At 42.5% G+C, this 26,647-nt stretch overlaps 1 protein-coding gene across 2 annotated transcripts in view; it reads left to right on the plus strand.

The window, feature by feature from the left end:
- Positions 1-26,409, plus strand: part of LOC125437975 (carboxypeptidase B-like) — a 30,128-nt gene extending 3,719 nt beyond the window's left edge. For both annotated transcript variants that reach the window (XM_048506085.1, XM_048506084.1), the window contains 9 exons: positions 4,674-4,798; positions 6,755-6,854; positions 7,116-7,217; positions 8,582-8,683; positions 12,138-12,248; positions 12,346-12,436; positions 16,593-16,795; positions 24,504-24,588; positions 26,192-26,409. In XM_048506085.1, the coding sequence (XP_048362042.1) occupies positions 4,719-4,798; positions 6,755-6,854; positions 7,116-7,217; positions 8,582-8,683; positions 12,138-12,248; positions 12,346-12,436; positions 16,593-16,795; positions 24,504-24,588; positions 26,192-26,379 (1,062 nt within the window). In that variant the 5' untranslated portion in view covers positions 4,674-4,718 and the 3' untranslated portion in view covers positions 26,380-26,409. The remainder of the gene's footprint in view (positions 1-4,673; positions 4,799-6,754; positions 6,855-7,115; positions 7,218-8,581; positions 8,684-12,137; positions 12,249-12,345; positions 12,437-16,592; positions 16,796-24,503; positions 24,589-26,191) is intronic.
- The last annotated feature ends 238 nt before the right edge of the window (positions 26,410-26,647 follow it).

The raw sequence follows: 26,647 nt of genomic DNA on the forward strand, positions 1-26,647 counted from the left end.
AGGTGGACAAGTGAAGATGGGGAAGAATTGTGGAAAGAAACAGACTTTTTAAAACAGTAATACACAATAGGCTGAAAAAGTCAAAGTCAGTCTGGGCTTCAGCGGTGCTGGAGGAGGTATCCCTCTCCTTTTAGGACTAGTGCCTCTGAAGATCTAAAGACAGCTGGACCTTCTGAGGTCTGCATGTTGTAGCCTCAGCTGTCTTGGATACTGCTATGAAGCAGGAACCCCACGTCCTTTCCCATCTTGCAAATAGCAAATCCTGCAAAGTTAAAGTGCACCCTTTGCTCTCCCTCTTCTATTTCTTCCTCCTCCAAACTCATGGGCACCTCCCCCAAACACTACAAGGAGTGAATGATTTTTCTGCTGCCAATCAGCACAGCAGTGGCAGGAAAGGGCTCAGTGTAGCATCTCCTGGCCTTCTTCCCCAAGCCCCATCCCAGGCCAGGTGTGCAGCCAGCCAGCAGTACATTACTCATCCTCAGCACACACACCCTCCAGATGCTATGGCGTATGCATGATCTCTGCTGCTGCCTAGTTTTTTAAAAAGCTTTCCAGGTGGCAGGCCAGTGGGCAAGAGCTCAAGGCATCGACTCCAGACTTTCCCACCCCCAGGTTTGGAGCCAGCCAGTCAGCAGCCCAGTGCTCACAACAGCCACCCTTGACTCAGCTGCGCACTTCCAGCTCCACACACACAAATATACACATGACATGTGCCCTCCACCCCCACCCACCCCCCAGTACAGAAAGTGTGTGATCTCTGCTGCTGCCTGATGTTTTTAAAAAGCTTTCCAGGCAGTGGTGGGCATGGGCCCAATGCAGTGGCTCCAGGTCCTCCTCCTCCAAACCCCAGCCCAGGCTTGCAGTGACTCTCAGCTTCCCCATCCCCCATCCCTGCAGCCAGCCAACAGCCCACAGTGCACCAGCTGCCCTCAGCTCGACCACCCACCCTCAACCCCCCCCCCCCGCGCTACTTCTTTAAAACTCACATTATTAGCAATCCCAAACTCTCACTAGCAGCCTAAAAGCACAACACAGGAGCTGCCTGACAGTGAACAGTTTAAATTAGTACAACGGTTGCTTGCCTCACCCACATGATCAGAGAAAGCTGCATTGGCTGGGGTAAGACCAGATAGGTGTTGGCTCCCAGTTTCCCCATTGTCCCTGTCCCCAGTTCACAGGCAGCCACAATTGTAACTGTGCTTTTTTTCAGTGGCTATCACTTCCAATGACTAGGGATTATTATGCATAAGTGGGAAGGGGGCAGCCAGGGCGCCCCTTGGCAAATGGTGCCTGGGGCATGAGCCCTGACTTGCCCCACTCTAAATACACCCCTGTGCAGAAAGCAAGATTTAGATTCTGATTTTTTAAAATAAACAAGATAAATGGGCTCCCTTGTGCACTTTTGTCATTTAAAAAGTAAGAGCGATAAGGAATCCAATATATTTTCAAAAGCCACTTCTATGAATCCTCTACAAAGAGAACATTTGTTTAACTTACCACTGAGTAGATCCAAAAGCCTCCATTTAAGGAATGGTATGACACAAATACATGTGGAGTAAGAAAGAAAAGATTAAATAAATAAAACAAGGCCACAACAAATACAAGGAGGCCTAGTTATTTTTAATTATAATGAAAAGACAGTTATATGTGACCTAAGAGAAAATTCCAACTTATCATGGTATATTTAGATGATAGCTTTCCCTGTTTATAGTACTGTAATCCCTGAGGTAAAAATATTTTGCTCACTGCTTAGATACCAACATAGTAGGCACCTTTCAGAAATACTTAACGCTGAAGAAGTCCCTACCGACTGTTTTGGCTCATCCAGAGAGAATTAGGCCACTAGTTCCTCTCTTAGAAATTCAGTCAAAAGTCACTGTGAGGTCATAAACTGTAAGTTGTTTCTCTTAAGGGATGGCACTATCATGACTACAGTGTTCTTCATGTGAAATGTCCAACCTGTTTTCCAGCTATTGAAAGATGTGAGGGTGAAAAAAATATAAATAGTAGGGTCATTTAAAAGTCAATTAAGTCTGACTGGAATCTATACCAAGATAATAATTAATTTGGTCAGTGTGCTAAATTAAAACATAGTGACAGTGTCCAAGAACACAGTTATGACCATGCTACACACCACCATACAAAATTAGGGATCGCTTTTCTCAAGCTGAAATTTTCAATTGTGTCTATAACTCTGATTCACTTCAGAATTTAAGACACATTGATCCAGCTTTGCTTTAGGGTTCCAGGTATACGTTTCAGTGCATCATATTGCAGAACTATGAATACCTCAGGTACTTCATGGTCTCTGTCAGATATGAATTATTCTGAAATCAGCATGGTCTATGCATTCTATACAACCAGCTTCTTTCCCTACTGGATACAAGTGGCGTATTTGCGCAACTAATTTGTTAGGGACAGGTCAGGGCCCTGTCCTTAGAGCAAAAGCTCTGTCCGGTTACTCACAAATAACCATCCATAAGCTTCTTCAGTGTTAAGAGTTTTATTGTTCAATTCTGCGCAGAAGAGGGAACTCTCCTCTGTCAGCAACAGGGAGAAGGTTCAAAGAGCTGCTGCCTGTGTAACATAATTTATACCTTCTTACAAACATTCCTCCTTGTCTTCTGACTATTGGTTTGAGTCAAGAAGACGTACAGACCCGGTCATTTCATCCCACCTTTTACCACACCTTTTCATCCCATATTTGGTGCAACTTAAGTTAAAAACATCTTACGCAAAGGTTTTTATAACAACTAAGTTTCTATTTTACTGTTATCTGTATTTGTGAGCTTCTGCTAATTCCTTATCTCCTTGGTGGGGCCCTGTTCTCTTTCAACTCAAGGCCAGTGTCGGGCTGCTCTGAGTTTTGTTTTTCTCAACAAAAATAAGTTTCTGAAGTGCTTAGTGCCTAGTGAATTACACTCATATAACGTATATGATTAAATACAATGGCTTAAAACATTACAAACTATTTGTTCATATCAAATTGGCCACATGGGGGTGCAAAATCCGCCCCGCCCCCCCCCATGATCAGATGCCTTCCTTACACAGTGGCTGCTGGGCCACTCAGCCTCTCGGGCTCCAGGAAGAAGCATGGTGGCGGCTGGAGTGCTCCAGCTGCCATGCCTCTTCCTGGAGCCCAACATGCGAGTAAGCTGCTCAGCCTCTGACTAGCAAGTCAGCTGCTCAGTGCTCCACGCCACATGGGGGGAGGTGCGCCATTTGGTCCCCATATTCCTCCGCTGGATGCACTGAGCTCCCTGTTCTTCCTGCCTTTGATTCCTTCTTTAGTCAAATGTTTGCACGTTTTTGTAATGTTTGAAAACGTGTGAAATGATTTTCAATTGAGATTAGAGCTTTTGCACAGGTAGGCATTGTGCTAGGTTAGGGTTGCCCACTCCAGGTTGCAAAAATCGTGGATATGTGGGGGTGGAGCTCAGGTGGAAGGATCTCAGCCATAGAGTCCACTCTCCAAAGCAGCCATTTTCTTCAGGGGAACTGATATCTATGGTCTATGTAATTCTAGAAAATCTCCAGGTTACATCTGAAAGTTAGCAACCTCAGACAAGCATGTCTACGATGGGAAGGGGCCAGTGGCGAAGCCACCATGGGAAGGGGGGTGCGCAATGCACTGGGTGCACCGATTCTGGTCATGTGGGGGGCAGAAAAATCCCCCGTGCTCCCCCCGTGGCGCCCCCTGCCCCCTTCTGCAGCACCCTCCCCCCCGCACCCCCACAGCGCCCCCCCACGGCGCACCCCCCACTTACTTTTAGGAATGGAACATCCCAGAGAAGAAGCCTGCCTGTGTTGCCTGGGCCTGGTGGGAACTACATTTCCCAGGGGCTCCTGGGAAATGTAGTTCCCACCAGGCCCAGGCAACGCAGGCAGGATTCTTTGGCCTGCTCCTTTCCTAAAAGTAAGTGGAATAAAGTGCCGGGGGAGGGGCTGCCATGGGGGGGTGCTGTGGTGGGGCCGCGGGGGGCAGGGGGGCTGCAGGGGATAGGGGGGCCGCCAGGGGTGCCATGGACGGCAAAAAAGCCAGAGTGTGCACCAGGCGCACTCTGGCCTAGCTACGCCTCTGAGTGTGCTTGATCATAAGCAGGGTAAATGGACTCAGTCCCGCCCCCTCTCTATGCATAGATGTGCATAGATGCACATAGATGTACTGTGTGCTAAAGACAAAATAGGTAGAATGAGTTTAGACCTTTTGGGGGATCAAGTACTGTGCATTCCTAAACAGAGTTATACTGTCTAAGTCCACTGAAGTGAATGGGCTTTGAAGGATGTAATTCTGCTTAGAATTTCATGGTCAGTCTGTAAAATGCTTTTTTTTAAAAGTAGCAAATTAATTTTCAAGTATGAAGATTTAGAGGAAAAATAAGAATAAACATGGTTACATCAGACTTCCATTGCTGGATTGGGTCAGTTTGTTTTACGACCTCATTGTTAGCTTACTGATTTGACAAGATTGCTCTGTTGTAAGACTCATTCCTTAGATATTTTTCTGTTGACCTTTATTTGATGAAGTCAGTCTACTCTAGATAAATAAACAGCCATGTCTTACAATGACAAAGAAGTGGTATGATCAAGCCAAATTCACACATGCAGATGGGTGCACAGTACAGCTACATGTTTGGTTTTAAGGGCATCTTTGCTTGGTTCCTGTTCAGGTTGACTTCTGGCACCCAGATTCTGTCACCCTGGTGAAAACAGGCATGACTGTTGACTTTCGAGTTGAAGCAGATCAGTGCTCTGAAGTTGAAAGACTTCTGCAACAGAGTGGACTGAACTATGAGTATGATTTTTCTTATTATTATGTTTGTTCTATTAATATGTGGGTTAAATAGGGTTCCCCACCTTGAGGACTCCATTGGGAACCCTAAATATGGCAGAAAGGTGGCTCAAAATGTTTCAAATAAAGCATAAATAAATATTGAGTGGCTTGGCAATTTGAATGTGCCTTTAATTAAATAAAGTCATGGAAACATGGTTTTCGGATAAAGAGAAGCTAAGATACATGTTGCTAAATATGAACCACCATAAATGTGTATGTAGGTGGAGAAAGAAGTAGGCAGTAGAACTGGTTGAGCTGAAAGCCAGAAAAAGGCACAGGAAAGAGTAGACTCCTTGAGTTGCACACAGTAGGTACTTTATGCATTGAAGTCTACTAAAAGAAACTGAGAGCTTCTAAAGGAACAGGCATGGTTAATGACTTGCTAGAAACCACGAGAAGCAGCTGATAATTCCCAATGTGTTCAAGGACATTTGACCACAAAGAGCCCCATTTGGGGGTGGGAGCAAATCCACCTGTGGGAGCAGCACATGGCCGCTCTGGAGGATTTGCTCTCTCCAGGGCACTGGAACACAACACTCAACACCACACCAGCTTCCCAGCACTCCCTCTGCTGCTAGCATATCAGGGGCAGACCAGGGCATGACCAGGGGAGGAACCAACATTAGCTCACTTCCTCCTGGCCTTTGGCAGCATTACACTGGTAGGCCATAGTTAAGACTTAAGTCAAACTTTTGACTGGTGTAAGTCCATTGTGGCCCATAGAGGCTCCTCGGTGGTGGGAACGTTGTTTGGCTTCCAGACTCACCAGGAAGCCTCTTTTGGGGCAGTAGCCAGGGGCGACCACAGCACAGTGACTGGACATTAGCTCGTGGGGCTGTTAATGTCCTGAAGCATAAGGTTGTATCTTGAAATTGAAGGCAAGTACATCAAGAGGTCATCCATTCTTACATTTCTTTAAACAGTCATGCACTAGAAAAACAGTGCCTAAAAGCTCTGCAGCAGATAATTTGCAGCACAACCGTCTTCCAGATGTGCAACCTTTTAGCATCCTTTCTCAGGGGCAATGGAAGAGTTACTGTGCCATGTGCCAAAATAGCCGCTGCTAATAATGAATTTACACAAGTTCTTGCACCCAAATGTGTGTCTGCCAGGTTGTCCCTGACAAAACGTCAGTGCGCTGTCCTTGCGACAGCAAGCCTTTGATGTGCAGCTGCAGTGTCCTGACATCATGTCAATGCAACCAGTTTGAGTGTTCATTATGAAGGCTGGGAGTGAATTGTAAACTGGCCTCTCTTACTCTCTAATCCATTGGTCAAGGACATCCTATCTGCACATTTCTTTATCTAGTTGTTTTATTTGGGTTGAGAGGAGAGAAGAGAGAGGAAGAGGAGCTACCAACCAGAATGTATGGAGATAGCTCTAAGAACGAGACTAGTGAATCTCAGTAGGAAGTAAACAGTATTTTAAAGATTTGAATTCATTTTGCATTCTATGGTGCACACATGTAATCCACTGCCATCTCTTGGTAAGCAGGGTTTCTTCATGTTTTTGAAACAACATAAAGCTTGCAAAGACTGTTCACTGCAGTTGCAAGTGGAGTTAGTAAATTGGGTTAGTGTACATACCGTGTACAGCAATCTCTTTTTCAAACAGATTGCAGTTTATTCAAGGGAGGGAGGGGGATATCTGCTTCAGCCTAGGAAGCAGGCTGAAGTTTAGGAAGTTTATTTATTTATTATACAGATAAATGCAAAAAAAAAATATTGCAAGCAACTGAATAAAACAAATAGGAAGAGGTTGCAGTGCTGTGATGCATAGATATGACACTTTTTAGGCAAAAGGGAAAGAAATGACTGCTGTATGCATAGCACTGATTTGCATGAGGATGAGAAAGCCCCGGAACAGAAGAAAATCAAAAAGTTCAGTTTTGACTTGTCCTTGTTGGGTTTATTGCAGAATTTTAATTGACAACCTTCAGACTGTGCTCGACAGGCAGTTTGACAGCCATGTTCGTTCTGCTGGATACCAGTACGAGAAATATAACAACTGGGAAACGGTAAAACATTCGTATGCTAAAATCATCCTCTATTTTTCACTTGAAAATTTTGCTTGGTGACTGTTGCTTCTACATCTCAGTTTTGTTGAAGTCCCAGACTCCATCTCTGCTATCTCTGACTGACACTATGGACAGCTGATGCCAATCAACAAGCACAGCGGTGACCTAGATGGACCATTGGCCTGACTCGGTATGAGGTAGTTGGTTTTTTTTTTGATGACATGAAATGCCCATATGTACACATTTGTTTTAATTCAACAGATAGCAGCTTGGACAGCTGACATTGCCAATCAGAACCCAGATCTCGTTTCTCGGTCACAGATAGGAACAACCTTTGAGGGACGTCCAATGTATCTCCTTAAGGTATTTGTTTTTGAGTTTCACAGCCAATCTGTACTATTGTCTCTTGGCGTGTAGGAAATAAAATTTATTAGGCCCTCGAAAATTCCAGATCTGTATTTTTAATAAATGCTTTAGGAAACCAAGCAGGTTTTGTGAATTCCATTATGGTGACATTTTTATCCTTTTGATTTATAGCGAAGGTTTTCTAAATAGCACAGACCATAATAACAGCTTTGACAGTTTGCACATATAAATTTAACTGTGTTCCTGTAAGCAAGGTAAATGGTAATCCACCTTTGTGTAACTGAGAACTCCATCTGTTGTTTGTAAACCTATTTGTTATGAAGCAATCTATAAACTTCAGAACTACTTCTTCTTTTTTTACTGTGTGAAGCAAACAATTTATCAGTTTTTCCCCCTTCTGAAATAGTTTCCATCAAACAGCGCTTTTGAACAAAAGGAAACTGTTTTGCCAGACTCTTATTTTTTAAAAAAAATTATTGTCAGATCTCTGCAATTCAAGCAATGTGTGGAATCTGGGTTCATATGAAAGCAGTGGGAGCTATGGGGTTTGTGTGGCTGGCCTTCACTTTCCCAAAGGAAAGGAGGTCTGCCTTCCCTGGAACTTCCTACATTCCCATTATGTCCTACACAACCCAACCAGAATTAGAGGAAGCTTCAGTTTGGATGTACCGTATGGAGCTGGAAACCAGTGTATACAGACCTTATTCTGTGTGACCATAATAAGAACCTCATGTGGATTACTCCTACAAGTAAAATCATAATACAGGAAAGCATTGTAATTTTTATGCTTTTGAGTAACAGCCTGGTCTTCAAGAAATCCAATAGTGACTCACTGAACATCTACTCAGGGACCCAGTTGAGGAGGCCAATTTCAAGACATGGCAGTTCCACTATTTCTCAACTGGTCTCCAGAGGTCAATTCCCTGGAGAAAATGGCTACTTTGGAAGGTGGACTCTATGGTATTATGCGGCACTGAAGTCCCACCCCTCACCAAACCTTACCCTCCCCAGGCACCACCTCTAGGAATTTCCCAACCCAGAGTTGGCAGTCCTAGGCCATTCCTGCATGATAAATTTCATCTGACAAACTTCTTCCTGTCCAGTGTCCACAGATAAAGAAACTTTTTCCTGGTTTGCCTCTGACCACTCTTTGTTTCTGTTTATATAAAAGGTGTTCTTTCTCACTGTGTTTCTTTGTGTGTAATTCACTGGAGATGAGAATATACTCCCAGCTCTCGACTTCAGTTCCAACAGTAGAACTCTCTGGTTTCAAGGGAGGCTGCAATCTAAAGAAAGAGAACTGAATATTTGTATGCCATATAGATTGCTTCTTCCTTCTTGTGCTATTTTTACCTGTGCAGGTGGGAAAGCGTGGTGCAAACAAAAAGGCCATATTTATGGATTGTGGCTTCCATGCCAGAGAATGGATCTCACCTGCATTCTGCCAGTGGTTTGTGAGACAGGTTGGTTAACTTAGCATATGCGCAGAGCCCACAGATTCTGTTGGAAGAAAAAGTTTTATTTTTAAAAAAACCCTCTCTTGGGAAAGTTCTCATTCTAGGTTTTCTAAAACTGTCATTTCCAAATCTCTCTCCCTGCCCCAACAATATAATTTTTGAGTATTGTAATGCAGCATCCAGGTTTTTTTTATTTTCTTTGGTGGGGGAGGTCTATTTCTGCTGATCAGTTCAAGTTTAACTCAGTGTAAAAACAGACTGGGCAACGTCTCCTCAGTAGCAAGAACTGATTGCACCATGAGAGAGGATGCCCTGATTTTTCCTCTTCTCCTAGTTTTTCTACATGCAGTTCAGATCTGATACAGTTACACAAAACAGAGGTGCAGCCAGGAGCGTACCAACCTAGGGTCATGGGGTCACCCATGTCCCCAGGCGCATGCCTTTTGGTCACATGGGGGGTGCTGGACACACACACACACCACACATACATACATGACCAAATAGCATGTGCCCCAGCCACATGCCACCAAGCCCCGGCCCCAGGAGCTGGCTGCAGGGAGGCGGGAGCAGGGCATGGCGGCGGGTTGGGCAGCTCACTGCCACCAACCCCCAGCCCCCACCTCCACACAGGCCAGCTTTCAAAAGCTGGCTTTCTTGCATGGAGGCTGGCAGTGGGGCTGTTGTGAGTCACTTTGAGTCCATCCAATGTGGAAGGGTGGTCTATAAATCTAATAAAGTAAATAAAGCAAATAAAGCCCTTAGCAGGATTCAGTCTGAATGCACAGTGATAAAGTAACTTTGCTGAAGCTAAATAGGTCTTAAGTTAATTCTTCAATGGAATACCAAAAGTGAAAACCCTATTATTTCTCCTTAAGATAATACTTGAGAATAGCAGCAGACCTCTCTGGGTATCAGGGTACCTAACACCACAGCTTAGTTACTTACAGGAGCTATGTGGGCATGCAATTCTGTAGTCACTCTGATGGTTACCAATTAGTTACTGGGTTCAGTTAAAAAAACAGTTCGATTCAAGGTTGAGTTCAACGCATCAATAAAGCTCTTCAGGATCTAGGTCTCCCATATCAGCAGGACCCTCTCTCCTGCCTCACTCCACTTTATAAGGCTTTTGAAGATGCCACCCTGCCAAAGGGTAAGATCAACAGCTGCTTGTGCCCAAACATTCTCTGGTGTGACTCGAACTTGGTGGAATGCCCAAGCTGAGAAGGTCAGGAAGACTCCCATGCTTTCATCATTCCACAGAATATGTAAAACAGAATTCTTCAGCAGGGCATTTTTTATAAAGGGTGGTAGTTTTAATTTCTGTGGAAATAATTGAGGCAGTTTTATTGCACTGTTTATTGTATGTATTATAATTGTTCGTATGCAGAGGTGGGATCCAACCAGTTCTCACCACTTCTCTAGAAGTGGTTACTAATTTTTTCTGAGTGCCGAGAAGGGGTTACTAAAGCAACCTCCCTGCCCAATAGGGACTGGAGGTGCGTGTGTGCAGCGGCGCCACTGTTTGAATCCCACCACCATCAGAACCTGTTACTAAAAAATTTGGATCCCACCACTGTGTATGTATTATACTGTTCTGTGGTGGACTACAGATTATAGATGTAGTAGGTAATTAATAAGATTGACAGAAGTGGGACAGCACGTGCACATTAGGAAGTCAATAAGTGCATTATCAGAGAGGGATTCCTCTTGTACCCTCAGTAAGCCAGGGAAGAATCCCTACATGCCTTGGCAAATACGACCCCCCAGCAAACCAAGGAGAATGATCTGCCTGTACTGTGCGAATCCTCTTTCTGCCAATCAAATGCAGCCTCTGCTGTCCTTGTTGACTACAGTCATCCTAGACAAATTCTACCTTTCCTCCTCCTTGACAGCCCTGACACTCTGCCAGTTTCATTAATTCTCAAGAGTCAGTCAGCTGACCAGTGGCCACTGGCATTTGAGAAGGAGATGTGTTATCAGTAAGCTCCATTCCTGTAATACTTACAGCTGTAACAGTCATCCGCATTTGCCTTTATCAGAATAACCTTAAAAAGCAACTTCCAGCTGCTTCATTCTCATCCATAGTACGTTGAAGTTTTAAAAAAATAACCTAAAGCAGCAGTAGGCTGTTAAAATCCAAATCAAGTGAGTGAAAATATTTGACTTGATAGCCTTGGCAGAGACCCAGCAGTGACGGGCCAGCCCCTCCTGTCCACTCAGATATGTGTGCACAAGCAGCCTTGGAAACTGAAAGTGACACCCCAGTCATGCCTTTGTAAATGTGATCGCCTTATCTCTCTCAGTAACTCAGCAGAGAATAAAGCATAACCTTATTTAGCAGCTCTGGTTGCTGCCGCTATCACTCACCCTTTAGCACAGTCAGTCCCAGATTTTAGCTCACTGGGATTGGTGCCACATTTAGGAAATAGCCTGAATATTGGCTGAAGCTGGCTATGCACAATCCACTGGTTTTACTGGGTTTTGCATGCAGATCTGTTTGACTGAATTGCAACCAAGAGTCTCTCATTTTATACCTCATTCAGTCGAGGGAGTCTGTTGCTAAATCCTTCACTATTAAGTACCATTATTGCATCATTGTCTTACTTGGAAGCAAATTCCCCTGAGAACGACTTCCTGGAGGTAACGCACCTGAAGCCATTACTTTCAGCTCTCACCTGAAATCCATCTTTGACTGATTTCTGTGCCAAAAGATTACTTTTTGGTGGCCTTAAGCTGCCATCTAATAAAGCTCCTGTAATCAGTACCATTCTTTTTGAATACTCTGATATTATAATACACTATACCAGTACACTCGTACAGTATGCTACTACAGTACACTAATTTCTGCATGAGCTTTAATATCACATGAAAACGTGCCTGTTACAGAACATGTTATATCATTTTATAGACATGAGTTTTACAAACGTATCAGGGGTAGGGCTGAAATTTAGACATTCTCTTGTGAATTGTTATATTCAGTGCTGCTGAGTCAGCTGCTGGAAAACAGACCCACAACATCCCACATCTGTGTTTCTGCTATGCTGTTTGGTATCCTTTTGTTTCCCTGGATGTTGCTGCTTCTCAGCACCATTTTTCTCCTTTGCTCCTCTTATCTTTATTAAGAGTTCAATCAGATAGACCGTGGAACAATTTTCTTTACTGCTGCCTGTGTTGTCAGCATGTCAAAGGTATCATTATATACAAAATCACATAGCCAATGATAGCCATAAGTATTAAAGGGCAGTGAGGGCAAGCAGGGGCCTGGGCAGTGGAGGGGAGATGGGGGAAAGCACAGAAAAATCAATACTTTGAAAGGAGAAAGTGCCAAACAACATCAAAATGTTTTCACAACAAATTATAGCAATTACCCAAATAGGGAGGTAGTTTCCAACAATCAACATAAAACTAGGTAAGCAGTTTGACTTATCCTAATTGTTTTAACTATTTAATCTGTACCTAGGCTGTTAGAACCTATGGGACAGAAACTATCATGACCCGCCTTCTTGACCAGCTGGATTTCTATGTCTTGCCTGTCTTCAACATTGATGGCTATGTCTATACTTGGACTAAGGTAACTAATTTGTCTTTTTTCCTGAATAAAAAGCTCAAACGTCCACGTATCCTCTTATGATCTTCAATGTTCAATGTACAAATGTGCTCCTTTTCAGTCTCGCATGTGGAGAAAGACCCGTTCTACAAACCCTGGTACCAGCTGCATTGGAACTGATCCCAACAGAAATTTCAATGCTGGCTGGTGCAGTAAGTATGCTTTATCTTTTTATGACAAGTATGTCCATGTTCCTATTTATCCTGAAGAGCAGGCAAAGTAAAAGGGATAGTGTGATGGACAGGAGGCTGTCCTACCCCTGACGGGAAAATCAGCCACTCAGATGAGCCCATAGGAGTGCTGCTCCAACATCCAATCACCTTCGAGAAGGGGAATGAGATGTTGGAGTGAACACAGTGGAAGGGACAGTTGAGTTCTGCCTTAAGGAGAGAACAGTGACAGCTCAGGTCTAACTCAGGAAAAAGAACAGAGTGAAGGGTAGCTCTGCCTGAGAGAGCGGCAAAGGGGTTTAGCTTTATCTGGAGAGAGGACTCTATTATTAGACCTGACTCCAGTGATGAGCAGACCTTGTACACTTTAGTTTCACTCTCGGAAAAGGACAGGCTGGTGTCAATGGAATCCTATGTGTAAGAGAGGATCCAACCTAGGAGCTCATCAATAAAAGTATGTTTGTACCTGAAAGCATTGTAGAAAAGTCTAATTTCTGAAGTCATAATCAGTTTAAATGTTTGTACCTCAGCAAGGTTTTTGCTTTGTTTTCCTGGAGATCTGTGCTGCTGATTTGTTCCTTTCAAAGTTTATCTACAGTGAACAAATCATCTTGTTACCCGAAATGGTGGGAAATCCATCCCTTTTAGAGTAGGGAATTTTGACTTGGCAAATGGTCAGGCAAGCTCAAGATCTTTGTGGCCTTTGTCTGTTAAGGTCAGCTTTTGCAAGAAATCCACAAGAGGGCAAATTAAAGTCTTTGTATTTGGGTGCCGTGTGGTTTCCGGGCTGTATGGCCGTGTTCTAGCAGCATTCTCTCCTGACGTTTCGCCTGCATCTGTGGCTGGCATCTTCAGAGGATCTGATGTTGGGAAAGCAAGTGGAGTATATATATCTGTTGGAGTGTCCAGGGTGGGTGGAGAAACGTTGTCTGTGAGTAACAAAGAAGGCAACCAGGTCAATAGTTGAGGGCATCTGAATAGAAGTATGAGTAACAATGAAGACTATAGCCTGGGAGTGTCAATGGAGATAGCAAGGTCACTGGTGGGAGCATCTGAATAGAAGTATCCTGGCCTTTGTTTCTTTTGTCTATGGTCATCTTGTGTTTGTGTGGAGCTGGTTAGACACTGTCTTGACTCTAGTATTTTTCAACACTGGCAGCCAAGTTCTGTTCATTTTCATAGTTTCTTCCTTCCTGTTAAAATTGTCCATGTGCTTATGGATTTCAATTGCTTCTCTGTGTAGTCTGATGTGGTGGCTTTCAGAGTGGTCCAGAATTTCTGTTTTTTCAAATAATATTCTATGTCCACATTTTTGATGTGGTTTCCCTATTCACCAAGGTCCCCATAGCAGACACCATGACACTCATTAACCAGAAATTCCCAAAAGACATCACAGCCCTGTTTCAACATTGTCTCACTACTAGCTACTTCCAATGGGATAATGAATACTATGAACAGAAAGATGGGGTAGCCATGGGTAGCCCTCTTAGCCCTGTAATAGCTAATTTTTATATGGAACATTTTGAGAAACAAGCCTTGAAAACAGCACCAAAAAAGCCCACCATATGGTTCCGTTATGTGGATGACACATTCACCATTTGGAGCCACGGAGAAGAAGAACTAAACAAGTTCCTGGACCATATCAACAAGATCCACCCAAACATCCAATTTACAATGGAAAAAGAAAATGAAGGAAAACTGCCATTTTTAGATGTTTTAGTCATCCGCAAACCAAACCAGCAATTGGGACACACAGTATACAGAAAACCTACACACATGGACAGATATCTACACAAAAACTCCAATCACCATCCAGGGCAAAAAAGGAGCACCATAAAAACTTTGGTACATCGCGCAAACAGAATCTGTGAACCTCACCTCCTACAAGATGAATTGAATCACCTAAACAGGGCTCTACAGGCTAATGGTTACTCTAATACAGAAATCAGAAGGGCTGCAAGACCACGAACAAGCCACATGAACAAAGATAAAGAGCCATCTAAAGGGAAAGTGTTCTTACCATACATGAAGGGAACCACTGATCGCATAGGAAAACTGATGAAGAAGCACAACCTACAAACAATCTACAGACCCACTAAGAAAATTCAACAGATGCTACGTTCTGCAAAGGATAAGAGGGATCCTTTAGCTACTGTAGGAGTCTATCGCATACCATGCAGCTGTGGACAAGTCTACATAGGAACCACCAAACGCAGCGCGCAGACATGTATCAAAGAACACGAAAGGCACTGCAGACTATTTCAGCCAGAAAAATCAGCAATAGCAGAACACATGATAAACCAACCTGGACATAGAATATTATTTGAAAAAAACAGAAATTCTGGACCACTCTGAAAGCCACCACGTCAGACTACACAGAGAAGCAATTGAAATCCATAAGCACATGGACAATTTTAACAGGAAGGAAGAAACTATGAAAATGAACAGAACTTGGCTGCCAGTGTTGAAAAATACTAGAGTCAAGACAGTGTCTAACCAGCTCCACACAAACACAAGATGACCATAGACAAAAGAAACAAAGGCCAGGATACTTCTATTCAGATGCTCCCACCAGTGACCTTGCTATCTCCATTGACACTCCCAGGCTATAGTCTTCATTGTTACTCATACTTCTATTCAGATGCCCTCAACTATTGACCTGGTTGCCTTCTTTGTTACTCACAGACAACGTTTCTCCACCCACCCTGGACACTCCAACAGATATATATACTCCACTTGCTTTCCCAACATCAGATCCTCTGAAGATGCCAGCCACAGATGCTGGCGAAACGTCAGGAGAGAATGCTGCTAGAACATGGCCATACAGCCCGGAAACCACACAGCACCCAAGTGATTCCGGCAGTGAAAGCCTTCAACAATACATTAACGTCTTTGTAGTTGGAAGCAAGATCCTGTCCTACAATGGGTATCTTTCTGACCCTTCAGGCTGCTTTCAATGCAATCCCATACAGACTAATATATTTTGTACACTAATTTCAGTGGGCAATTCTGCATAGTGTTCCACTGTTTATCTTCCAGGGACTGTGTTAGCATGCCAGGCCTGTTTTCTTTCTCCTTTGCATAATCTCATTTCATCACAGAGAGGCTTGCACAGACATGTACAAGGGAGTCCTGGGATCTTTAAAAAAAACCTGCTCTTGGATGTATTTTGTGCATCAAGGGGGAGTGTAAAGGTACATTTTGAATCCTATGAGGAGAAAGATGCAGAGGAGGAGACATTTTGGAGACTTCTAGAAAAGCCAACTTTTTGCAAATGGAAAAGGCATTTTGTAAAAGGATTAGGTTGTAGTTTTAATGTCTGTGAAAAATCTGCAGGCAGCTTTTTTAATGCAACGATAATTGTATGTTTAATATTGTTCTCCAATTTTGTAATTTAGTTTTACAGTTATATGTGTTTTACTATTTTATTCCATAGTTTTGGTGGTTGAGTTTTTACAAGAAAGGAACACTAGAAGTGGAGTAAATAAACACATATTTTTAACAGGTTGTAACATGTAATTAGCTCATTTGGTCACTTGCAGTTTGGCCAAAACTATCCTCTCAGGAAATTTGTGATAACTTTTTTTAAAATTAAGTTTAAGGTTTTCAAATGTTTCAAGGTTTCAAAGCAGGATTTCATCAGAGCTGGGCCACTGTACTGGACTGTAGGTTTGCCAGCGCTGAGTTGAAAAATTCCTATAGATTTGGGAGTGGCATGAAGTAATAGGTGTGTCTTTTTTTCCCTCCACTGCAGTTCACAGAAGATTCAGGGGATGGTTTTGATTAGTGAAACGGTATGGGGCGGGGGGGGGGGATTAAACCCCTGTTGAACAGTGTCTTGACATTAATCAAATTCAGTTTTGCTGCCTAAAACTTTGGAAGATCTAGTTATAGAAGTCCCATGTGGCATGTACTTTGACACGTATTCTATTAAATTAAAGCCACAGTTCCAAAGATATAGTCCTGGGAGTAATCCTCATTTAATACCATGGGACTCACTTTTGAATAGACCTGGTTAGATTTGCTTCCTAGGAAGCTAACATTATAAATTCTGCTTCCATCTAAGCCAGTGCTGTGAGACACGGCTATTGTTTGTTACCTTCTTTCCATTTATGGCTTCTCTTTATTTGGCATACAGGTGTCGGTGCTTCCAGAAGACCATGTGATGACACTTACTGTGGCAGTGCACCTGAATCTGAAAAGGAGACAAAGGCCTTGGTTAACTTCATCCGTAACAACCTCTCAACCATCAAAGCTTACTTGACTATTCACTCTTACTCCCAGATGCTGCTGTATCCATATTCTTATACTTATGACGTAGCAAGTAACAACGTGGAACTGGTAAGTAGAAACAAAATGGCAGCTTTGAACGGTTAGAGTGGTTTTGAAAGATAGAATGGTTGGGGCAAACTTGTTCCCCTGGCTAGATTACATTAGTTGTCTCAACCATTTTTGCTTCACAAATTTAATTCTTACAGGATCCCTCAGTCTGAAGTCCTTACTTTTCCAGTTTTGCACAGTTTAAATGGCTAAAATCTGCAATCAGGCAGACATCATTTGGTATCTCTGAATTTTTCCCAGCAGGGAGGAGAAGGAGGTCAGGATGACTTTTTGATTGGCAAAATGATAGAGAATGAAGCTATTAAAGATTCCCAGGCCTTTTAGGTTTGCCAACTTCCAGTTAGTAGCTGGAGATCTTCTGGGATAACAACTGATCTTGAGATGATAGAGATCAGTTCACCTAGAGGAAATGGCTGCTTTGGAAGGTGGATTCTATGGCATTAAATCCCATTCAAGTCTTCCCCCTCCCCAAACCCCACACTTTTCAGGCTCTGCTCCAAAAATCTCCAGGTATTTCCCAATCTGAAGCTGGCAACCCTCTCAAAAAGGCAACCATAACTGCATCTGGTAAAGAAAGTGAATGTCTTGTAATAATCACAAAATAAGAAATGGAACCTATTGTTTTACTGCTCGATGACCAGTTTATACATGTCATAGGTCACGTGTAAACTTTGCAGTGTATCTCATCATATTAAATGCATTTACCACATGAGCCAGTTCATCTGCATAAAGCATTAGCACATAACCACTGTCCTAGTAACACTTCATCCAAATGGGCCGGTGTACATGTTAAATGCATTTAAAATGTGGCATGTGTGTGTGGAAGGCATCCACAGTAAAGTTATTACGTCATGTGGAACTGAACTGAGTTACAATAATTGAAGTAACAAAGTACAGCCCTATCAAGGGATACTTCTTTAAAAGTTGATTGAGGGATACATATTTAAAAGTCGGTCAACAGAGTAAAAACAAAAGAAAGTGAAACAAATGAAAGAGAAATGGTCAGATGTGAGATAAACATCCCAAGCCAGAGAGGGGGGTGAATTGGCTTCTGGATGGGGTGTGGGCTCACACCAGCAGATTTGCTCTTTCCAGGGCACATGCAGCAGAGGCATGTCAAAGGTGTTCCAGGGGATGGAGCTGACTGTAGTAGGCTTCCATCCGACCTTTTGAGCCAGAAATGCTGCAATCAGGGCCTTAGAATTACACCACCCAAAAGGGTGGCATAACTCCATTCAACCCAATGGAGGGCTTTCAGGTGGCGAGGGTGTTTTTGTTGGTTGCACCCGCACATCACTTGAAAACCTTTTGGGGGTGTTGTAGCAGCAGAGCCATCTCCAACCATGGTGCCCTCTGGATTGGACATATGTGTTTCAGATTCAGTGATGTAAAAGAGACATGTTTTTGCTCTCACTCTAGTTATAGTGTGGCAGTTTTAGTGTATCACAATCATAGTGTCCAAATGAATTGTTTGTGCAACATCTACAGTTTATTTCCTTCCACACAACTGTCCCTCCCCTCTTCAGTTAATGGATTGCTTGGAACATACCCTTTTGCAATGCCCTTTTTGTGTCCCAATGTAGGGTTAAAATGGATTATGCCATGTTTTAATACATGGTTTTCTTGAGCAACTTCAGAGGGAAAGCTTCAGTTCCTCTTGGAGGACTCTAACCCTCAATGTACTTATTTTGGTACTCATTTTAGAAGTTGCAGAGAAGAGATTATGAGAGGTATTTTTGCATGTGGATCTTACATTTAAATATTATGGATTTATTGTTCAAGACCTTGGTCTAAGAATGGGGGTAGTAGTAGTAGTAGTAGTAGTAGTAGTAGTAGTAGTAGTAGTAGTAGTTTCTTCACACAACCTCTTCAACCATATTTAGGTGTATAATCACAGGTAAGAGGCAAAACTTCTTTATTAAGATGAGCCATTTTGCAAGGAGGTTGACCTGTGCAGTCTACAGTACTGAGGGGTATGTCAGCTTCACTTCATCTTATTTTTATAAACAGTTTTCTGACTCTATTGACATTCTGCTGTTTTTTAAGTAATGATTCCTGTTCAACTGTTCAACACAGAGTTAACCTAAGCAGAGTAAATGTACAGCCCCACATGGAAATAATGGGATTCTTATTTTCAGTTATTCTTTCCAAGCTTCTATCAGCCTTAATAGTGTAAAGTAACATCCGGAGAAATGGAATTTGTTCTCTGACTTACTTGGCCAATATGTTAAAATAGCAATGGGTGTTTTATTCCTAAATCATGTTCAAAACACATCTTTAAAATACTCTAAACCTAGGAACATGATACAATTTGATTTTTAAAAAGCAAATTTCTCTTCTTAGTATATTATAATTTTTTGTCCAAGAGTGATCAATTTCTCAGTAGAAAATTACTTCAATGCTGTGGAATATTAATAAATGGATATTACTGGCACTAAAACACCACAACAAACAACCCATTTTTAAAAAAACTAACAGCATTTTAATTTTCTCTTTCAGCTGTTAAAGTCCAAGGTCAAAACAAAAAGTTGGCCCTAGAACTCTGACAGATTTATGATGTCTCCCAAGGGAAAATATCAGGATTCTGAGTCAGAAACTAAGAGCAGGGGCAGCTTAATGTCTTTGCCTTGGACATCTGGCAGCACAATTCCCTCTTTTTCCATTTTTTAAAATGTATTTTTGTTTGGTTTCATTAAGCTAGATTACATTATTACTCCATCCAAGGAGTTTTGTTGAGATTATTCCAGAAAACTGGAATTGTTTCTCTGTTTTCTTGTTGGCCTTTGATTCTTACAGAATGTTTCTAACTTCACACATTGTCATTTGGTCTAAATCAAAAGCAAAACACAGGCAGGGATCCAGAAAGCTACTTTAAGGCTCACCCAAGGACTTCAGTATTGTTAGTTGTATTTTTCACTTTGTTTTTGTTCTTTGAATACCAAATCCTCATGCCATATCAAAAACTACCACTGAAATTACACCCAGTTTATCTTGTGGCATATTAGAACACAAGCCCAATGACCTTTGGGGTGTGTAAATCTTTTCACGGTCCTTAAGATGGCATGTTCCTTTGCACACTCTTCTGAATTCCGTCGAGATGCAGACAAATATACATCTTCTAAGAATGCAATTTTTTGTAGGTATGCCACTGCCATCTAGACACAGGCAAATGCGTCTCATCCCACCCTTACATGTGAAATGGACAAACATATGCAAATGCATGTCACCACACTATCGCTCCACACTGTGCCATGGAGAGGAACATATCTTACTGTGACATACCTCTGTGGATACCAGCCATAGGTGTGGGTGAAACGTTAGGAGCAAAAAATCAGACCATGGTCACACAACCCAGAAAACCCATAACAGCCAAACCAAATAGGAGCTGAATTGTTGTGCATATTCCCTTTTCAAGATGGATGGCGGTGTACAGTCTTTGACAATCTTGTTTGGGCTTTAATAGACCTATCAACACAGAGCAGATACTTATTATTCTAACAATTTTAAACATAATATATTCAGTACTTCTCCCAAGCAATACTCATAAAAATATGTACAGGGTTATTGTTTTTTTACTGTAAGATAACCCCATTAATATAATACCAGTAGAAAAAGAAATCTGGCAATTAATAGAACTAAAACTAAAGAAATCTGAACAGAGTGTTTATGTAGCCAGAACAAATAGGCCAGGATTTATTTTATTTTATTGTTTGGTCTAGGAGTGACTTCACCAGTACTTCCTGAGTTTATGCACAGAACTCAGACGGTTTATTGTCAGACTTCTGACATTTACAAACAGGGTATTTGCCACACTATCACTTTCCAAGAGTTAAAAAGAAATGCAAGGACAAATAAGGGCTAAACAGGTTGGATTCATTTTTGCTGGACCGGGAGGGAATATAAGATGATCTAATCAAGAACCCAGGCCAAAGTATGAGCAAATTCAAAATACAGCCCAAAATGTTTCTTTTTTTAAAAAGGTAATTAAATGTACACAGCTTTTGACTGACTCAATGTAAATATTAAAAGAAAGCTGGGAAAGTCTGATTGCAAAGATAAAAAGCAACTGGTCCCAACTAAAGAGTACAAGTGTAACATAGCAGGAAAGGAAGTTGTTGTAACTGTTTCAATTTTTTTTAAAAAAAATGATAGTTAGAGATCATGTATTGTGTGTATGTGCATGCACACATGTGAATACAACTGTCAGGAGTGCAATTAAGTGGACAGAGTTGTGAAACCTTGGCAATGTACTTTTTGTAGATGATGCATTGCTTCCAAGAAATTACCCAAAGACTATTGTGTAAGAGCTGTGATAATGGGGGTACCATTATCTTTGTTATTCATACCATAAAAAGAAAATGCTTGATAGGAACATCCTTCCAGGAGACATATGCATGGAAGATTAGTACTTTTTTAAAAAGGATTTGTAGTTGTGTGAGCATTTATTGGAAGGACAGAGACATTACTCATAGTTCCTTTGAGAGAATTTGAAGATACAATTGGAACATCCATGGATTCTTTTTGGCCATCTTCATTCTGACAATTAGGCCAGATTCGGTGGAATTTAGACTAGCTTCAGAGCACAGATAATTTATGCAATGGTTTGTTGGAAGCATTACAGCTACTGCTGCTGAGCATCAGGTTTTTTGCTGTCAAGTTGCAGCTGACATAGCAACCCTGTCAGGTTTTCAAGGCAAAAGATGTTTGGAGGTGGTTTGCCACTGCCTGCCTCTGTGTAGCAACCCTTAGCTTCCATGGTGGTCTCCCATCTAAATACTAACCAGGGCCAACCCTGTATAGCTTCCAACAGCTGACAAGACTGGGCTAGTCAGGTCAGGGTGAGTTCACTAGGAAAGAGATTTCAGGCCCTACTAGAAGTGGTGCCCTTATCAAGAAGAAGAGTTTGGATTTATATCTCCCCTTTCTCTCCTGTAGGAGACTCAAAGGGGCTTACAATATCCTTGCCCTTCCCCCCCCCCCCTCACAACAAACACCCTGTGAGGTGGGTGGGGCTGAGAAAGCTCTGAAAAGCTGTGACTAGCCCAAGGTCATCCAGCTGGCGTGTGTGGGAGTGCACAGGCTAATCTGAATTACCCAGATAAGCCTCCACAGCTCAGGCGGCAGAGCTGGGAATCAAACCCGGTTCCTCCAGATCAGAGTGCACCTGCTCTTAGCCACTGCTCTTACCCACTACACCACTGCTGCTCAAGAAGTGGTGCCCTTGCTACAGGTGGTGACCTTATCAAGAGGTGGTGATGGAAGTTCCATAATTGTTCTCATGCAAGTTATTCAATGTGCTCATGTTATGCAAGAATTGAGCTACAGAGCGGGTAGCAGCACTCAATGCTGTCAAGGGCACATCCACCTGTTCTTGTGTTGGACGTTGTATTCACTCAGAGCAATAAGCCTTCATATTGCTGTTAAAAAAACCCTTTTGAAGAATGCCCTACAAGTCTTAAAACCAATTGAGTCTCCACATTTGGGCTTCCTGCACTCCCTGGATACTTACTATGGTCAGGAGCCTCATAATTTGTTACTTTACAGCAGGATTATTAATTAGTATGTGAGGCTGGAAAAATGGAGGCAGCCCCACGGTTGCACATCTGTTGAAAATGCCCCCAGATGATCAGGAGTATTAATCTCAGCTGTGTTATATCTGCCTGCTACAGAAACAATCCACGACACTGGAAGCTCAGATAAATGCATATCACAGACTAAGAACGTTTCCACCAATCTAAAAGGATGTCAATGCAGTTAACAAGCAGAGAAAAGAGAGCCATAAAAGATAAGAAAGTTTCCTTTAAAATGGAAAGGCTTGCCCAAATGAAGTGAACAAGAAAAAAGCACTGGTTTTGTGCAAGATGAAGTCAAGGAAACCATGTTGGTAGCAATGTGGGAATGTGTCAAGTGTGTGTTACTAAAAACAATGAGACAACAAGGAATGCTTTAAAAGCGCCCAAAACATGAAAACAGCCGGGGAGGGAGTGGGGCCCATGAACAGCAAATACATGGTAAGATTGTTCAAGAAAGATAGTGAGATTAGAGGAAAAACTGCAGGAATTGCTTGGATCAGGTTTCACTGCAGAAAATGTGAGGTGGTTATTCATTCTTGTGCCACTGATCGTAGTAAGGGTGTCAGAAGAACGGAAATCTGATAGAAGTTGAAGGGCTAAAATTTAAAATTAACAGACCATACACCTGATGACATACATTGAAGATTCTTAAGGCATTTGGGGGGGCCGCCCTAATAAAAATGTGTGACATGCCACTAGAAGCGGTCTCTCTTCCTGAGAACTGGAAGGTTACAAACATAATGCCATATTTAAAAAGAAATTCAGAGGAAATCCTGGAAACTGAAGGCCAGTTAGCCTAATGCCTGTTTCAAAGAAACTGGGGGCAACTGTTATTAAAGAGTTATTAAGCTCAAAGAAAAACAAGCATTGCGAATGGGATCTGAACAGGTGGTGACTGACAAGGAAAGAGCTTTTTGGTTTTGTAGATCAATAAAAATGTTCACTCCGTGTGGCAATAATGAAAAAGCAACTTCTATAATAGGGATTATTAGGAAAAATGATTGAAAACAGAAGGGGCATGCTATAGATTTATGGTGTAACCATATTCGGAATACTGTATTCAGTTCTCCATATGTCAAAAAAAATTACTGGTGCACTGGAAAGGGGGCAGAAAAATGACAGGTTGCAGGGAGCACCTTTCTTATGAGGAAAAGCAAAGGAGTTCAGATCTTTTTCATGCAGCCTGTGATGTGAATAGAATAAACAAATAAATAAAATGTAGAAGCTACATATTGCTATGATGACTTTGTTCAAACAGCCCCCAAATTGAGACATATTTAAGCAGAAGCAGTTTTGTTAAGATAAATCTGATTTGGTGAATTGAGCAAGCATTGCGAAGCAACTTCCTGCAATCTCACAACTGTGAAAAGGCACGAGGCTATGCTATCCTGTAAGTAAAAACCTCAAGCTGTCATTTAGGATGGCAGGAACAGGTCAGTTTCAGGCCTCCGCTATCTGTACATCTGAACTTAAACAGAACAGTTTTAAAGAGATGCAGCAGTCAATGAATATGCAGTGAACTAAGCTATTTTGGCGCCTTAGCAAGGAAATTTGTCATTACCATTTCTCACTGCCCTGGCCCCACCACTCATCCCTGCCCTCGCTCAACCCCCCCCCCCCCACCACCACTCACCACCCCTGAATTGCCACCTGTCTGCGTCCCAGCCAATACCCAAGAGTAGAGGATAATTGTTCCTTCTGTTCCAGTTCCACAAGAGTCAAAAGACAGCACTGCCTGCTGCATATGCCCAATGAGACTTTCCAAACCTTTGAGGTCACAAGAGTTCAGGTGTCAGAACAGGGGTGGTGAGTAGTGAAGGGGATGGGGATGAGACAGGTCAGAGGTGAGAAGTGGGGGAGACAAGAAGGTCTCCTTGCAGAGGCATGTTCTATTCTGGTGTCTTTAAAGAAAATGAGATTTGCAATCAGAAGATAGGTTGCATTATCCTCCTAGTACTCCCACTAACATTAGTAGGATTACTCTGAATTTAAAGGGGCTGAGAACTTTTGATGTGCCAAAAAGGTACATTTCTTGTTGATGAACTAATACCCTTGAATTTACACAGCAAGTTACTTAGCTGAATTAGGCAAGTAAAACTGCAGCATATCTGACCTTACCTACTTTCTCCCTGTAGAATTCCCTGGCTAAAGCTACTATTAAAGAACTAGCTACATTGCATGGCACAAAATACACATATGGCCCAGGAGCCTCAACTATCTGTAAGTATTACCCTAATGTTCAAACTTGGTTGTAATTCAGCATCATTGAGGTCTCATTTATACCTTCTATGCTGCAAATGCACACATTCCCAAATCAGTGCATTAGCATTAAACAACATAGAAGGGCTGGATTTCCTTTTTTTTTTTTTTTTTGGGGGGGGGGGGGGGGGGTTGAGAATGTTGCATTTCTCTGACAATCTCTATCATGTTCTCCCCACATTTCTATTACACTGCTGTGCCAGCATCAGGCATCGAATGTGCTAAACAAGGGTATATCATCACCTGAAGTTTCCCCGGAAAATGAATATACCTTTACTTTTCCTACCATTCATTGTTTGCTAAACTTGTACTGCTCTACAGATGCACTCAACTATGCAGTAGACAAGCAACGCACTGACTTGCTCAATCACATTCATTTTGATCACAGGGATGTGTCCAGGTCCTCCACTTTCAATCAGACAGAAATTGCCACTTCCCAGGTGCACAGGGTTCCAGTGCAGATCATGATGGCCATGCATAGGAAGAAGAGCTTCCACATGTGCCACTTTCCTGACCTGCAACAGCCCCATGAGTCCTGTTTGTCCCAGTGAAGTTTCCCAAACGGGGCAAATAGCACATCCAAGAGCCAACACCTTTTGGTTAGAAAATGATATGCGGGTAGTCATAAGCCCTTCTTCCTGCATGCCAAAGTCCTACCCTGTATTGTATGCCCACATGCTTGGGAAGTGAATTCTCAATTTGAAACTCACATCTGACTGAACGTTCTTATAGCAGTCCTGGACGCAACACAAGGACTTAAGAAAAGAAGAAGAGTTTGGATTTATATCCCCCCTTTCTCTCCTGTAGGAGACTCAAAGGGGCTTACAATCTCCTTGCCCTTCCCCCCTCACAACAAACACCCTGTGAGGTGGGTGGGGCTGAGAGAGCTCCGAGAAGCTGTGACTAGCCCAAGGTCACCCAGCTGGCATGTGTGGGAGTGTACAGGCTAATCTGAATTCCCCAGATCAGCCTCCACAGCTCAGGCGGCAGAATGGGGAATCAAACCCGGTTCTTCCAGATTAGAATGCACCTGCTCTTAACCACTACGCCACTGCTGCTCCTGTGTGTAGTTAGATCCTGACCTTCTTGAACCAAGGGAATGTGAGCCCAACCATTTCCCAATTGATGATTTACCATGAGATGCACATAACCATTTGTTACAGTGGTCACCTGTAATATCCCTCCATGCCTCCATCCCTCCATCCCTCCACAGACCAGGTGCTCGGGAGGAGCAGCAGCAGAAGGCCATTGCGTTCACATCCTGCATGTGAGCTCCCAAAGGCACCTGGTGGGCCACTGCGAGTAGCAGAGAGCTGGACTAGATGGACTCTGGTCTGATCCAGCTGGCTTGTTCTTATGTTCTTATGTTCTTATGCCATTAGCTGGGTTTTACCATACATCAGTACCCAATCAGAAATCCAGAGGTAAAATTCTTCTTATCAAAGCAAAAATCAGCAGTCCCAGTGGCAATGATGTGGTGAAAATGCAATAAAGTTTTGAAGTGATGCTTTATTTGCCTACGTTCTCCTTTTCAAAGGATTTCTTCCCTCTTTGATCCTTGCAGATCCAGCTGCTGGTGGGTCTGATGACTGGGCTTATGACCAGGGCATCAAGTATTCCTTCACCTTCGAGCTTCGTGACACAGGGCGCTATGGTTTTGCTCTTCCTGAGTCTCAAATAAAGCCAACTTGTGAGGAGACCTTGATAGCCATTAAATATATTGCCAGCTATGTCCTGGATCATCTGTATTAAAACAGCAGCCCAGAACTATTAAAGAAAACTTGGTTCACAGTTTCTTTCTCACTTTTTTGGGTATGAAGGTCAACTGATTTTCTAAGCCTTCTCTTGCATTTACTCTACTGGATTAGTTCCGCACCATATGAATCTTAAGAGGCCCTGTGGTTCAATGGTAGATTATGTGCTCGGTATGCAGAAGGTCACAGATTCAATCCCCAGCATCTCCAGTTAAAAGGACCAGATAATGAGCAATGAAAAAGACTATTGCCTGATGCATTGAGAG

This window comes from Sphaerodactylus townsendi, linkage group LG08, assembly GCF_021028975.2.
Source record: "Sphaerodactylus townsendi isolate TG3544 linkage group LG08, MPM_Stown_v2.3, whole genome shotgun sequence".
Classification (NCBI taxonomy): Eukaryota; Metazoa; Chordata; class Lepidosauria; order Squamata; family Sphaerodactylidae; genus Sphaerodactylus; species Sphaerodactylus townsendi.